This window comes from Musca domestica, unplaced genomic scaffold (genome assembly GCF_030504385.1).
Source record: "Musca domestica strain aabys unplaced genomic scaffold, Musca_domestica.polishedcontigs.V.1.1 4, whole genome shotgun sequence".
NCBI classification, from domain to species: Eukaryota; Metazoa; Arthropoda; class Insecta; order Diptera; family Muscidae; genus Musca; species Musca domestica.
In genome coordinates, this window is record NW_026712328.1 from 2,134,737 (window position 1) to 2,149,829 (window position 15,093).

General features: G+C 38.6%; 1 protein-coding gene across 4 annotated transcripts in view; it reads left to right on the top strand.

The window, feature by feature from the left end:
- The window catches only part of LOC101899591 (tyrosine kinase receptor Cad96Ca), a 569,779-nt gene that overhangs the window by 492,234 nt on the left and 62,452 nt on the right, over positions 1-15,093 (top strand). For all 4 annotated transcript variants that reach the window (XM_059126617.1, XM_059126620.1, XM_059126619.1 and 1 more), the window contains one exon: positions 12,427-12,566. In XM_059126617.1, the coding sequence (XP_058982600.1) occupies positions 12,427-12,566 (140 nt within the window). The remainder of the gene's footprint in view (positions 1-12,426; positions 12,567-15,093) is intronic.

The window sequence follows — 15,093 nt, forward strand, 5'->3', positions numbered from 1 at the left end:
ACACGGTTGGTGCATTCGGTAGGGTTCTCATGGGGAGCATAATATGCTGTTGTTCGATGACCGACGTGGTTGTCCTGAAGGAAAGACTGTATTTCCTCTCGAGATCGGAGAGGGGTCGGCTGGCGTATGCTATTAAGGGGTCGTGTTCCGTGTGACGTTGAAAAAGTACCACCCCAAACCCTCTACGCTGGCGTACGTTTGGAGAAAGAATGGGTGTAACATTCCAGTATGGGGGTTTCGGTCAGAACTCCTTTCAAGTTGTCGAAGGCTATCTCTTGTGAGGCACCCCATTCCCATCGTGAGGCTTTCTTCTGAAGCTGGTTGAGGGGGCATACGGTTTTGCGAAATTTAGTATGAAAAGGACCACCCCCAAACCCTCTAGGCTGGCGTCCGTTCGGAAAATAGAATGGGTGTGAAAAATCAGTACATTCCAGTATGGGGGTTTCGTTTAGCACTCTTTCCAAATTGTCGAAGGCTTCCTATCATATCAGGACACCTATAAATATCATGATGCCATACCCAATATACGTCGTAGTTCTCTCAGATTAGTTGGAGGGGGCAGTTTCCGTAACGCTTCTATCTTACCGGGATCGGTACGGATGCCTTCAGGTGTCATGAGGTGACCCAGATATTTAATCGACTTCCGAACGAACTCGCACTTTTCGAAGTTTATTTGCATCCCACCGTTTTGCAGTCTCTCGAATACGATTTCCAAAACACTAAGGTGTTCGGGAAAACTTACCCAAAGTATGATGTTGTCATCTAAATACACGAAGACAAGAGGGTGAAGATCCGAGTCGATTATCTGGTCAAGCGCTCTCTGGAAAGTCGCTGGAGCCGAATGTCGACCAAAGGGCATGACCTTCCACTGGAATAGTCCTTTTCCTGGTACTGTAAAGGATGTAAATGGTCCCGCAGATTCGTCTAGTGGTATTTGCCAATATCCGTTTTTCAAATCTAAAGTTGAAATGAACTTTGATTCTCTAAGGTGGCCAAAAAAGCGTTAATTTGGGGCATATGGTATGCATCGGTTTCACTAGTCTCATCTAGCTGCCGATAGTCTATGCACATTCGCCAACCCCCCCTGTTTCTCTCGTGCGAGGACGATTGGTGCACTGTATGGGATGTGATAAGGCGCTATTTTGTCTAGAAGTAGAGCATTATCAATTTCTGCATTAACCTCCGCCATCATTGCTGGGTTTCGGGGTATATACCGCTGTTTGATCGGCTCCTTGTGTTTCAGTTTGATTGTGTGTTTGGCGATTATACATAAGCCTTTTGACCGTGAAAACTTAACCGTGTGGAGTAATAGCATCGCCTTCAATTCGGCTTCCTCGGTGTCAGTGAGGAAGGCACGTGGTGTTCTTGTATGTGATACTCGATGAATGGCTCGCTCTTAGCTCGGAGTATATATATCCATTCCTAATATCATGGGTTCCGCAAGGGCTGGGACAACGGTAACGTGGCCTTACCTCTATATACTAGAGTTACTCGGAGACCCGTCTCACAATTCGATACTCTTTGGTCGGCCATTTGTATAATTTGTTTTGTAGTGCATGGTTTTATTCCTTTGGACTGCAGCTTCCCATGTATCACTTCATCGATGTAGGTTAGCGAAGTCCCGGTATCAATTAACGCGTTTAGTCTAATCTTCTTGACACAAACCTTGATAAAATACCTCCCGTTTCGCTCGTCTGGTGTGGGGCTTGAGTCTTTAGGTTGTCTGCCTGTACAATACCAGACTCTCGAGAGAACGTCAATCTTTCCGACAAGCTCCAATCCACAGAACCGGAGCTTGCCGACACTTCCATAGCCGGTGTCCTGGACGTTTACAGCGCCAACAGTGCGTATTTCGGGAGTAAGGAATGTTCGCAGTCGCTTGGAGCATACTTCATCCCGCTTTATTAATTTAAAATCGTTGGTTAGACTTTTTACTTCGTCCAGGGTGTTAAAATTGTGTCGCCTCACATAATGCCGGTACTCGGGGCGGAGACTGTCGTAGATCCGATCTAAATGGCTCATAGATTTGAGCTGTGGGTGGCGTCGGGAAGTCGTCAGCATAGTCAATATATAGCATTTTCAGATTAAATGAAACCTTTTGCAATTCAAATGAAACTTTTTGCAGCGGAAATGAAACCTTTTGCAGTGGAATTGAAACCTTTTGCAGTGTAAATTAAACCTTTTGCAGTGGAAATGAAACCTTTTGCAACCGAAATGAAACCATTTGCAACCGAAATTAAACTTTTTGCAAATCAAATGAAATTAATTAATTATAACTAATATATTGACAAAGAGGATTTTTTATTGACTATAAATATCTACATTTTTCTATTATTTCTAAAATGTTCAATTATTTTTATAACAAATGATTTGATATAAAATGCCTCTATATTATTAAATTCCAAATGCTTTACGCTAAAAAGAGCAATTCAAACAAATGTTGGCCTATATAGGTATGGCCAGGACTGAAATGCGAAATTAAGCTTTACGACAATTAAACAAACAAACTTTGATCATGATTTTATATACTTTATGGGGTCTACGACGAATATTTAGAGGTGCTACAAACCGAAAGGTTTCAATTCCACTGCAAAAGGTTTCATTTCCACTGCAAAAGGTTTCAATTCCACTGCAAAAGGTTTCAATTCCGCTGCAAAAAGTTTCATTTGAATTGCAAAAGGTTTCATTTAATCTGAAAATGCTATATAATCCTTGGCTCTCTCCCGGTTCTTCTGCCACTGATTGTAGAAAGATTGCTCTTTTAAATAACGCTTGGGTAAGAAGAATTTCCCGGCTTCGGCACGGAAGTCAGTCCACGTTTTGATATCTTCTCGCTTTACCCGGTTCCATCAAAGAATTTCCCTCTAACGTCGTAAGTAGTGATAGGAGTAGACGAACATACGAGATGTTATGACAATCGGCTAACTCCTCGAACCGCTCAAGAAAATCGATCAGATCGTGGTCACCCGAAAACTTGAGAGACCAACTTTTTGGCTTTGCTCCACCAACTGTTCTCGTTTCAACAAGTAGATCGTTGGGTCCCTGCTAGGGCCCCATTTATAACGTGTGGTTTTATGTGGGCTGGGATGAGTTTAGTCGTTGCCAGGATTAACCTAAGGACCCACAAATCTTAAGTAAAACAAGAGTGTTTATAATTTTAGGGTTTTCTAGTGTTTAAATTACGACTAATATTTGAAGAATATGTTGTGGTGTTGAGGTTGCTCGGTACGTATGGAGGCGGGTTGCTGTTAATTCGTAGCTATCTGGGTCGTTTCTCAGCTGGTCAGTGTTCGTGAGTTGTCGGTTCGAGAGTATTCGGGTCCTCTGAAGTTGTCGTAGGTGTAGGCTAGAAAGTATCTCGGTTGATGCCGGGTCGGGTTCTCGGAAGTTTTCGGGTTGCTGTCGGGAGAAACTTTGATTAGTGGTAGCGACAAAGCGCTAGGAGCTGGTTATAAGCGTGGAACTTGCTATGAGCGTAGAGCTTGCTAATAGCATGGAGCTTGCTATGAGCTTGGAGCTTCGAATTTGTCGGCGGAATTCGATAACTTCGGCGAAAAGAACTAAACTATAAATCCGGGCTATTTAGTTAAGTGAATGAGAATTTCTTTGTATGAGTTTAAAAATTACTGGTTTATTTCGAAGATGCAAGGTGAATGAAATGGACACGTTTTAAAGGAAGCGAGATAGACCCATAGTTACTTTTGAGGATCGTCATAAAATCAAGTTCTAAGTCGATTTATGCATGTCAGTCCGTCTGTCCATGTATTCTTATGAACAAAATGCAGGTAGAATTTATAATCCGATTGAGATAAAATTTTCCACAAATCATTAGCTTGGTCCACGGTCAAAAGCAAAATTTTAATATAGCTTCCATATATATCTTCAACCGATTTCGGATTAATTGTGCACAATATAGTCAATATCAGTCCAATGACATGAATTTTGGCATATCTGCCCGAATTCAGCATAGAAGCAAGTACTTCAAATTTGGTAAAATTGGTTCAAATATAGCCATAGCTCCCATAAATATGTTTTATCCGATTTGGGGTTTAAGTCCCTCACATGCATAATATGCACTCCACAGCAATGATCTTTGGTACCAGATATCAGATACAGCTCAAAAATCAGTGTCAAATTTTATCGAGTTCGGTTAAGATTTTTATATACCTTCGATATACTTCTTCATACGATTTTACGGTTATTGTCCATCATAAATGTAATATCAGCCCAAATTGGATAGACTTTTTCATATTCAACTTAACATTTTCGGATTGTGAAACTCGGTCCGGTATGTCCATTGCTTCAATAAATAATATGAAATATAATTTTTTGTCGAAGTCATATCACGCACTATACAGCAATGTTATTTGGTACTAGAGGCACAAAAGCCTCCGTCAAATTTGTTGAAAATCGATTCAGAGTTGGATATAGTTCGCATGATATGCTTTCAAATAAGGTTCATACTTGGTATGATCTACTTCACATAAATTCCCAATAGAACCTTTTTTGTTATGGGAGCTCTTCTAACTACGCATAGTGGAGTAGGGTATTGTATAGTCGGCCCGCCCGACTTTTGACCTTTCCTTACTGGTTACATCGTAATAGTTTGGAAATGTCTCTGTATACATAAAACGAGACGCTCATAAAATTTTGAACTTTTAAAATACTTGTTAATGTTAATATTACTTTCTATAATATTTGTAATGAGTTGATATACAAGCAAACGTTTGCAATGTGTATTGTACTGTTCTGTTTTCAACGTTGCGTCATCAAGCAGTGTACATTTCAGTTTTGTTTTTGTTCCACTCACATACACAAACAGTACAAAACAAAAAACAAATGCCGTTAGCTGAGTATTGGTTTTGTTTCGTTTCGTACTTTGGGAAAATACAGAATAGAACGATTGCAAACGTTTGCAATAGTTTGTTTTCGTACGCTGTTCACCGGAATTGTTTCAAATTTAGTTCGAAATGGATACTACAGCCCCCATATAACGGCACCTCCCAATAATCGGTATTTTTATGATTTTAGCGTCATTATTCAGCAGAATTGAAATAAGAATATAGTTCGTAATGGGAACTAAAGTCTGTGACAGAAAATTGTCTATGCAGGTCCAGGTCTTCGTATAGGCCCCATATATCAGTACCTCCCTATATTCGGTATTTTGAAGATTTTTGGTGCAATACCCACCGAAATTGTTTGAGATGTCGTATTTAAAGTTGGTAACGGATGCTACAGCCTGTAACAGAAAATGCAGGTCCAGGTCCTCTCACAGCCTCCCATCTTTTTTTGATGATTTTAGCTACATTATTCACCGTTTGTTTCAAGATTCGAATTTCCCGGCCGAACTTACTGCTTTTTAACTTGTTTAGCGCACCATCTGTGGTACAGTACGATTATCGTTGTTTACACCATTTCAAAGTACAGGTACACATATAATAGTAATTAAATAAATTTTATATTCTTGAATTTTATTCATTATTTATTTTTTCGAAATCATAGAAAGCCCTTAAATACCAGAACATTATTTGTTTAATGTTCCTTCTTGTAGTACGTGTCTTTTTTTATACTCCGAATGCGGCACACAATCTTATTTTCGAATGCTGGGTAGAACGTGCTGATAGGAAATTAGGAATTAAGAGATTTAGGACATATAAATACAGAGACTAATACGACTAGGGAAAACATTTGAAATTGAGAAAATTGATATAGACACTTGTATCGACTTGTCATAGAACAATCAATAAAAATCCCAGGTTGATTGTTGGGTATTAACCAAACTTGTTAAATTTAAAAAAAAATGCAGGAAATGTTATGGAACAAAATGTTTGAGACTGGAATTGAATTAGACAAAACGCATATGGGAGGCATCGTGCTGCACAATAACACAATAAAAATTTTACAGACCTTAAAGGTATAAGTACAAAAAAGGCGATTATGTTGCAATATTTTTTTTTCAGTAGTGTAGGAGTGACTAAAACCTTTATGTCTAAATTTAAGAGAACGTTTGTTGTGACAGAAGTAATGGAAACTTATCGGTATGTCTTACAGGATGAAGATAGTTCTAAACAACACAGAATACCATTTTAAGGAAATACGGACAGCTTATATCATGTTGGTATAAGGAGTTGATCCTTTGTCACCTGAAAAAGTTCCGTTATTGCAATTGTTTTGGCATGTTAGGTTCCAATAGTGCCTGTCGGCCTATCCCAAATACATATAAGTAAATATTTAAAATAACTACAAATGTATATAAAATTAAAACGATCAGAGGCCGGAAATATAAACAAAGACAAGCATTATACTTGATATTTTTAGCTTACTGACCTCTGTAAGTTTTTGCTAATTAAAGATTTGTTTTATTGCATTTTTTCAACGTGTATAAGTTCGATACGTTCCACCACAACTTTCCAATACTCGTCAATCACGGATGCTGATTGGCACACTGACATCTCCTCTACAATTCCCTTGGCGGATACCGTAGTGTGCGGATCGCCGCTGGGTATTGGTTGTTGGCGGTAGGCTCACCTTGCTGTCATTGGAAGTAGTTGTAGTTGTAATAATACACAGACATGGGACCCTCAGCGGTCACTCAGAACCTCTGCGTTCACTTGTCTGTATTTGCATATGTATTAGAAATAGACAAGGGATCCTCTGCGATCACTTAGAACCTCTGCGTTCACTTGTCTTTGAGAAACGAAAGCGAAAGCACACAGGCCTCTGTCGCCACACCAATTACTTAAGGTAATTTATCTTTGAAAAGAGAGAACACCAATAAAGCCATGAATTAATTAATAATAATACTAATTCAACTGTGTTTTATTTCTCGTTATTTTCTTTCTTTTTACTTAAACCACACGCGCGAATCATCCTCATCTCTCACCTACACATCACATCTCATCATAATAACTCTGGGGAGTTTTGTTGTTACTGCCGCTGTCGAAGCCATTCTCCCCACTCCCCTGAGCTAAACATTGGTCCTTCGAGTCGGATTGAAGCCATCACTTTGTCGCTGCTCCCTCCCTCCCGTTTGTTAGTGCGTGTGTTAATTGTTTTTATTCGAGAACACATAATATTGGTCGATTTTCAATCACCCTTCGCGTGTGTCATTGTAATTCAAATACAGTCCACTCTCGTTGCATTAAATTGCATTCGTTGTACTGATCATCCAACATCGCGTTGATCATACAATTGCTTTTCGCTTAAGAACAAGTCAGTTGGTCGACTCGTATTAACACTTCTTGTGTTAATTAAGTGCATTCCCCTACAAAAAGTAGTTCTGTTGTTGTGACAATAATTAGCTTTCTTTGTACTGATCATCCTTCGTCGCGTTGATCATACAAAAATATTTGGTACTCTTGCTCCGCTCAGCTCTGTTCGTTTATTTCGTTTTCTAATTCTCATTTCAAATGTTAAACCCTTTGTGAGAATAGAAAGTATCCCCCTCGCTGTTGCTACTTCCTCGCCTAGTTGAAGAAAAATTTGCATCACCACAGCATACATGCACATTCTTTTATATTTGGTCGTTTGGTTTATTTGTTGTTCAATTTCTCACCAACCAAACGTTCGCTGTTGTTATCCCCCTTCACGTTTCAAAGGTTGAGCCCTTTAACGAGAATTGTTTGTTTCTATTTAGCAATAACAACACACTTGTAATAACAGTGCATCCATCTGTCGATTGGTTACTTTATCGTCGTCACTAACGCGCATTTATTGTTGTTGCAATTCTTCTTCGTATGTTTCTGTCAATTCTCACTTGAGAATTTGCATTGTCAAAAATTGCAACAAAAATACTTCATCATTGCACGCGCCCTTTGTAGCGTCGGTTTGACATACAGTAAAATTAACAACAAATTGTTTTGATCTCCAACTCTCACTGTTGGATCGTTTGTGACGTCGCTTGTTGTGTGGGTGCGTAGCTGCTTACGCATAGTAATTTCTCTGCCGACGTCGCTTGTGTTTTATTCCTCTTTGTGCGATATCCGTTGTTGGTTCGGCACAGTGGGATAAAACAGCACAAATTGTGAATTTTTGTAATTTATTTTAGAAATTATTTTTCGATAATTTTCTGAAATATTTTTGATTAGTAGTAGGGTTTTGGAATTTTTGGACAAATTCACCCTACCTTCGGCATTCTTTATAGGCATATTAACCAACATATATTGGAGAAAATTAAAAGTTTTTTCTTGCTAGATTTGGAAAATTTGTAAATATAATTTAACATTTGGCTGAACATTTGCAACCTAGTAGGGTTTTTGGAATTTTTGGACAAATTCACCCTACTTTCGGCATTCATTGCACACATTTTAGCAACATATATTCGTTGAAACTTATCGTTTTGTGGCTTTTCTGAAAATTGTTTAGGCAATTTGGTAATAGTTGTTGGTACTATTTGTTAATCTCTATAGGGTTTGGTTGCTTTTTGGAAGAATAAACCCTATTTTCTGCTTAAACTTAAAAAAAATAACAAATTTAGCATTAAATATTTCAAAGAGTTACTCTATTTCAAACGACACGTGTTAAACCTTTGTACAAATCTTTGTCGCGCAGTTGGTAACATTTTTTGGAAATCTGTCATAAGTTGGCATTACTAAATCAACTATTTTTCTAATTTTATATTGAATCCATTTTAGTAGAAACTTAAGACTAATTTTTAATTACAAGTAGTTCTATCATCTTGGAAAAGTTTCTCTCCACATTTCTGCTTTTTAGATCTACTTTAATTCAAAAATTTCTTCACCCAGCAGATTTTCTGCCGCAGCTTTGGAGCTTTTGTGAATTATCGCAAAATACGTTTTCGTGGGCATTCTAATTTCCTTTGAGAGGTAGCCGTCCTTGTTCGAAATTCAAATTTTTTTTGTTCCAAATTCTGTTGTTGTTAGCCAGCTTTCTTTTAAAATTCGCTTTAAAATGCCGATCACTCCCCTTACACGTTTCATGAGAGCCGCTGACATTGTTCTTAAAAGCGTTGCACATTTCGAACAAATAGAAGAATCAACACTCACAATATTCAATCTGAAGATTCGCAATACAGAGATTAAAGAATTGTGGGATAAGGTTTTGTGCACTTATGATGAGTGCAAAGTCTACCTTAAGACATCTGAGAGTGCACAGGCTAATAGTATTGATGCCGTTGAGGGAAAATATAGCACGACTTGCCTTGGATATCTTCGGTGTTTATCCACCATTAACAGGCATCTTGATCGACTCAATTCATCTACAAATGAAAATGGCTCTCCTACTACAGCTTCTCGGTTCTCACATCCTCCTGAACATTCACGTGCGCTTTCCATTAATTTGTCTCACAATTCTAATATAACACCATCTTCAGGATTTCCGTCAAAGGAATCTATTTTGCCGGTGTCTGTGCAGAACACTACTCCACCCGTTCATGGTTCCGTCGAATCTTCTGACAATAACAGTTGCTCCAATTCGCCTTTCGATAATCATTGTTTCATGTTGCCACCTGTTGATATCGCAGTCTTTGCTGGTGATTTTGTGTCTTGGCCCACCTTTCGTGATTTGTTCACCACACTATTTATAAAGAATGTTCGTCTTTCAGATATTGAACGTCTCTGTCATCTTAGGCAGAAGACCACCGGTGAGGCTCGAGAAATCGTTTCTAGAATTCCACTCACCAATAATAGTTTCCATTCCACGTCGCCACGGATCAGTGGGATCCAATCATTGTATATATTTGTTTGCAGCGTTTGCCTTTTACCACCTTGGCTTTGTGGGAGCAAAGCATCAAAAATAAGTCGTTGTTGCCTTCTTGGCCAGATTTAGATGCTTTCCTTATAGAGAGAATACAAACTTTGCAGTGTATTCAGAGCATACACAAAAATCCGCCCACCGAAAAGTCAAAAATAGTCACTTCTCCTATTCTCTCGAATAAATCATTGTTATCAAAGAATGGTACTCCTTCCAGACCTGTGAAGAAACCGTCGTCATCAAAGAGTGTTTCACCTCATCGCCCCTCCTCTAGATCGTTGGCATCCAAGCATGTTTCTTCATCTAGTTCCGTCATTAAAAAGTCGTTGGTACATGAACCAAAATGTGTTGATCCTTCTCCTCGGCCAAACACTTATTGCCCCATTTGTCCTAACCAGAGACATGTATTGCATCTCTGCCCCAAGTTTATTAAACTATCGTTTGAGGACAAATTCTCGATTGTTAAGAAGAATAAGTGTTGCATAAACTGTCTTTCACGTGGTCATGCAGTAAAAAACTGTCGCAGTACCAATAGTTGCAAATCTTGCAAGCAAAGGCATCACAGCCTTCTTCACCGGCCACTTTCTACTATAGTTGTTGCAACATCACGCTCAAAACCATCTCTGGTTTCTAATAATTTTAAAAGTCGAAAATCCTCGCTGTTCTGCAAGTCTGCTCAAAATCTGGTTTTGAATTCTAAGAAATTACCTCCGGCCTTTACGAATGTCAAAAGTCGAGGTTCAAAGACCCCTCCGGCTTTTACGAAGGTCAAAAGCCGAGGTCCAAAGTCCTCTAAAACGCACCCACTCTCTGCAAAAAATAATTCGAATGACCAGTCTCCCAACACCATTGAAGATCACGTGCTCTTGGGAACTGCAGTAGTAAGTATTGTTCACAATGGGAAAAGTTATACTGCTCGTGCTATAATAGACCCTTCTTCAAAGGCATCTATTATAAGTAAGAAACTTAACAATGCACTTGGTATTTCACTTGTTCTTTGACAAACAAATCTAAATCTACATCGCGGAGAGAAGTCTGTTCTCTTAAGTTGTCTTCCCCTAGAAACGCATCTAGAATTGTGGAAACAAAAGCGTTAATCTTGCCTAAGGTCAAAGGAAAGTTGTTCTCGTCACCATATACTTGTAATTTAAAGACTCGAATTCCTGATCTTGAATTAGCGGATTCTTTCGATGACAGCCCAATAGATTTGCTACTTGGCGCTGACCTATACCCTAAGATTATTGAAGCTGAACCGCCTAAAATTGTTTTAGATTCGTTACTGGCCCAAAAATCAATTTTCGGGTATATCCTCACCGGTTCAGTACCTCCCGCGACTGTAACATAATCTCACACCAAAAATTGAAGTCGACCATTTCTTAAAATAATGTATATCGCTTAAAATTTAAAAATATCACATGCACTAAACATTGAAATTGTAAAACTGAATTAAATCGTTCGGGTCATAATTTGAAAATCTGCAACTATAGCTCACTTAGGAATCTGAATTTACGTTCTCTCCTAACTTAATATAACATTATTTAGATTGCTAGACTCTTAGTTCTAGCAAGGGGGCCGGAATGTATAAGTTCGATACGTTCCACCACAACTTTCCAATACTCGTCAATCACGGATGCTGATTTGCACACTGGCATCTCCTCTACAATTCCCTTGGCGGATACCGTAGTGTGCGGATCGCCGCTGGGTATTGGTTGGCGGTAGGCTCACCTTGCTCTCATTGGAAGTAGTTGTAGTTGTAATAATACACAGACATGGGACCCTCAGCGGTCACTCAGAACCTCTGCGTTCACTTGTCTGTATTTGCATATGTATTAGAAATAGACAAGGGATCCTCTGCGATCACTTAGAACCTCTGCGTTCACTTGTCTTTGAGAAACGAAAGCGAAAGCACACAGGCCTCTGTCGCCACACCAATTACTTAAGGTAATTTGTCTTTGAAAAGAGAGAACACCAATAAAGCCATGAATTAATTAATAATAATACTAATTCAACTGTGTTTTATTTCTCGTTATTTTCTTTCTTTTTACTTAAACCACACGCGCGAATCATCCTCATCTCTCACCTACACATCACATCTCATCATAATAACTCTGGGGAGTTTTGTTGTTACTGCCGCTGTCGAAGCCATTCTCCCCACTCCCCTGAGCTAAACACAACGTTTCGTAACTTTTTGATGAGTTCATCGGGGGATTTCGTCTACTTAAATAAAATAAATGTAACAGTTTACATTATGGTCAATATTACAATAATTGTAAACATACTCTTGACTTACACTATTATTCCAGACGTGCTTACATAGATTTTACACTAAAATAACATAAAAAGACAATAAACAACGACTTAAAATCTAGTATCATATATATGTTTACGTTATTGCCCTCAATAGCTTGCACTAACATTATCGGTGTCCTCTATTAAGTTCATCGTTGCGTCAATTTGTTATTGTATTCTTCTTTGTTGTTGCATTCTATAAAAGCACATCCTTTCTTATAAATGTAGAAATAATTTCTATATTAATATGGAAATAACTGCAAGCATAACATGTTTGAAGAAATATATAATTTTGTGATAATCAGTTTTTGATATGTTGGTATCAGTCATCGATATAATGAAAATTTTTAATAAGCTATTACATTTTTTGAAATACCGCCAGAAAATTAAAATAAACTTATTTTTTTGAACTTTAAATCTTTTCAGATTATACACAGGGATTTAGCAGCGAGAAATATACTTATAACTGATAATCACATATGCAAAGTAGCAGATTTTGGATTTGCGAGAGATGTAATCACTTCCAAAGTTTATGAACGAAAGAGTGAAGGGAAATTGCCCATAAGGTATGTATAACTGTCCCCTGACGTGGAACCGGATTTTGTTTCGGCAGCTGTATAATAACCATTTTTTTCACATTGTCATAATTGGGATCCACTCCAAAAATGTCTTCGAATTCTTGCAGTGAAGCACCGATTGTATTTCCTTTGTTGTCCTCTGTTGCTTCGCTTTTAGCGCATTGACTTCAAATTTTCTGTTTTGCTGCCCCTTCCAGATGTACTTGTACTTGTTTTTCTAAGTCACGCCGTTGCTTTCCAGACTCTTCTTCCAGTCGGTCACTTTCAAATTTAGAGAGCAAGGACAGCACCAAATCTGCTAGCCCCAGTTTTGTATCATTGACTGTTTTCAGGCAATCTTCTAATATTTTGATTCGGCCAATTGTGATGCAATATTAAGCCTTTCTTCTTCCTTGGTTTCATTATTTTTGGTGTGAGCTCTAACTTTTTCCTCCGAGTAAGGTTAGGTTAGGTTGAAAAGACGGGCGAAGCAATTCGCCGCATGCCCTGTTGGGCCTACACCTACGCCAGTATAGGCCTGTTGTGCGCTTTAGACTAAGGTTTATTTTGAAGAAGCTGTTAACATTCTGTTATATTTGAATATCAGTTGCCTTTATTAAATTCTTAACTGTCTTATATAATTTACCATGGTCTGATTAAGGTCTCGTATGGAGTCGTTCCCTAACAATTGAAATCTGATATTTGCAAACGATGGACATTGGCAGAGAAAATGATCCAATGTATCGTCATCTTTCCCACATGCCCTGCATATGTAGTTATCTGCACATCCTATCTTGTACAAATGAGCTTGTAGGCCCAGGTGCCCCGTAAGGATGCCTGTTACCTTACTGGTCTCTTTTTTACCTGGTAATAAAAGGTTCCACGTTTTTATCTCATCGGGATCACCCCATAAGATTTTTGAGGTTTTCCCTACACCATCTTTGTTCCATAGGGATGTGTGGGCGTTTTTCCCCATGTCTTTAACACTAGACGTGAACCATTTTGCGGCACTAGATTGTCTACGTTTATTGTTGCTAATTCCCTGCCTGTTTTGGCGGGAGAGTTTGCTATCTCGTTACCCCTAACTCCCGTATGACCTGGTACCCATATAATGCGTACTACGCCGTGTTGACAGTAGTTGTTGATTGAATTTATACAGTTTATAACAGTTTTTGAAGTTACTGTTTTGGATGTTATAGCCCTTATAGCTGTCCGTGTCCAGTTCAGACACTCTGCAATCGCGCGGACCTCCGTATCGTATTGTGATCGGGTAAGACGAAAGAGATTTCGGTGTTTGTATCCTCGATAAAAAGTCCCAGTCCCGTTCTCTCCCCTAGCACTGAGCCGTCTGTATAACAACAGATGACTCTCCCGTTGTTACCTGTAAAATTGTTTGAAATCGCCCTGAGCTTCATACCGTATCCGAATTTTTATTGGGTGCACAAATAGAATTGTCTCTAATGCCCTAGTTGGTGTTGTCCTCATTGCGTCGCAGATGATTAAGCAATACATTTGTTGGACTTTCTGTAGTATTTTGATATTACATTTTTTATCCATAGCTGTCCACCAGACTACCGATACGTATGTTAGAACAGGTCTAATTTCGCTTTTGAATAGCCAGTGTGTCATCTTTGGATTGAAACCCCATATAGAGCCAATAGACCTTTTACATCTTGCCCAACATTTATGAGCTTTGCTCTTTCTTGGATTCAGAAGCCCTAAGGTCTCTTTCCTCCGAGTTAGGACTTGCCTGCGCGAACATATCCTCAAAGTTGCGAGCGGCAAAAAACAGTCACATTCGAAGTAATGTGGATAGAATAGCCAATATCTTCTAGCCATTTCGGGAGTCTCTCGATCACCATCACAATATTCCGCTTCATCTAAAGGGCATGTAATTTTACCCTTTGCATTTTTTCCACAACTGGTTGTCTGATTGGTTGTCAGCCCGAAGATAGGAAAGATAATTTTTGTACACTCCTAGCTTCCAGTGCAACTTCCTCTGGACTAAAGAAATAGTAACCACGTTCAAAGATCCAGCCTTCTGGTGCTTCTAAACATTCTTCAATTTCTATCTTACAGACCCGTGTTCTCACCGCAAAAAAATTATGCGCTAACACAAGGCATTTACCCACTGCTATTGGACATTCTTGGATTCTCTCAGAAACGTTCTTTTTAAATTTTTGAACTTTTGTTGTAGAATGTAATATGTGTCTTCAACGAGAATCTTGTAATTATTCACGTTACTTTTTTTATTGGATTGCTGATGCAAATGTTGTGCAGAAATAATCTTCCAGGACTAAGAAACTTGCTTCTTGAACCAAATTTTTTGTCGGAGGTGCTTTTAAATTTTATCAATTGTCACATGTGGATATTCTTTTTTCAAAATAATATATGTATTTTATTTATTTTATTTCGGGCTTTTGTTGTGCCCTTTGTTAATTTAATTCCTTTGTGTCTTCTTGTTGTTCTGCCAATGTGGCTTTTTTATTTTTGCCTCTATAGATTTTTGTTGTTAAAATGTCCCTATGGTCTTACA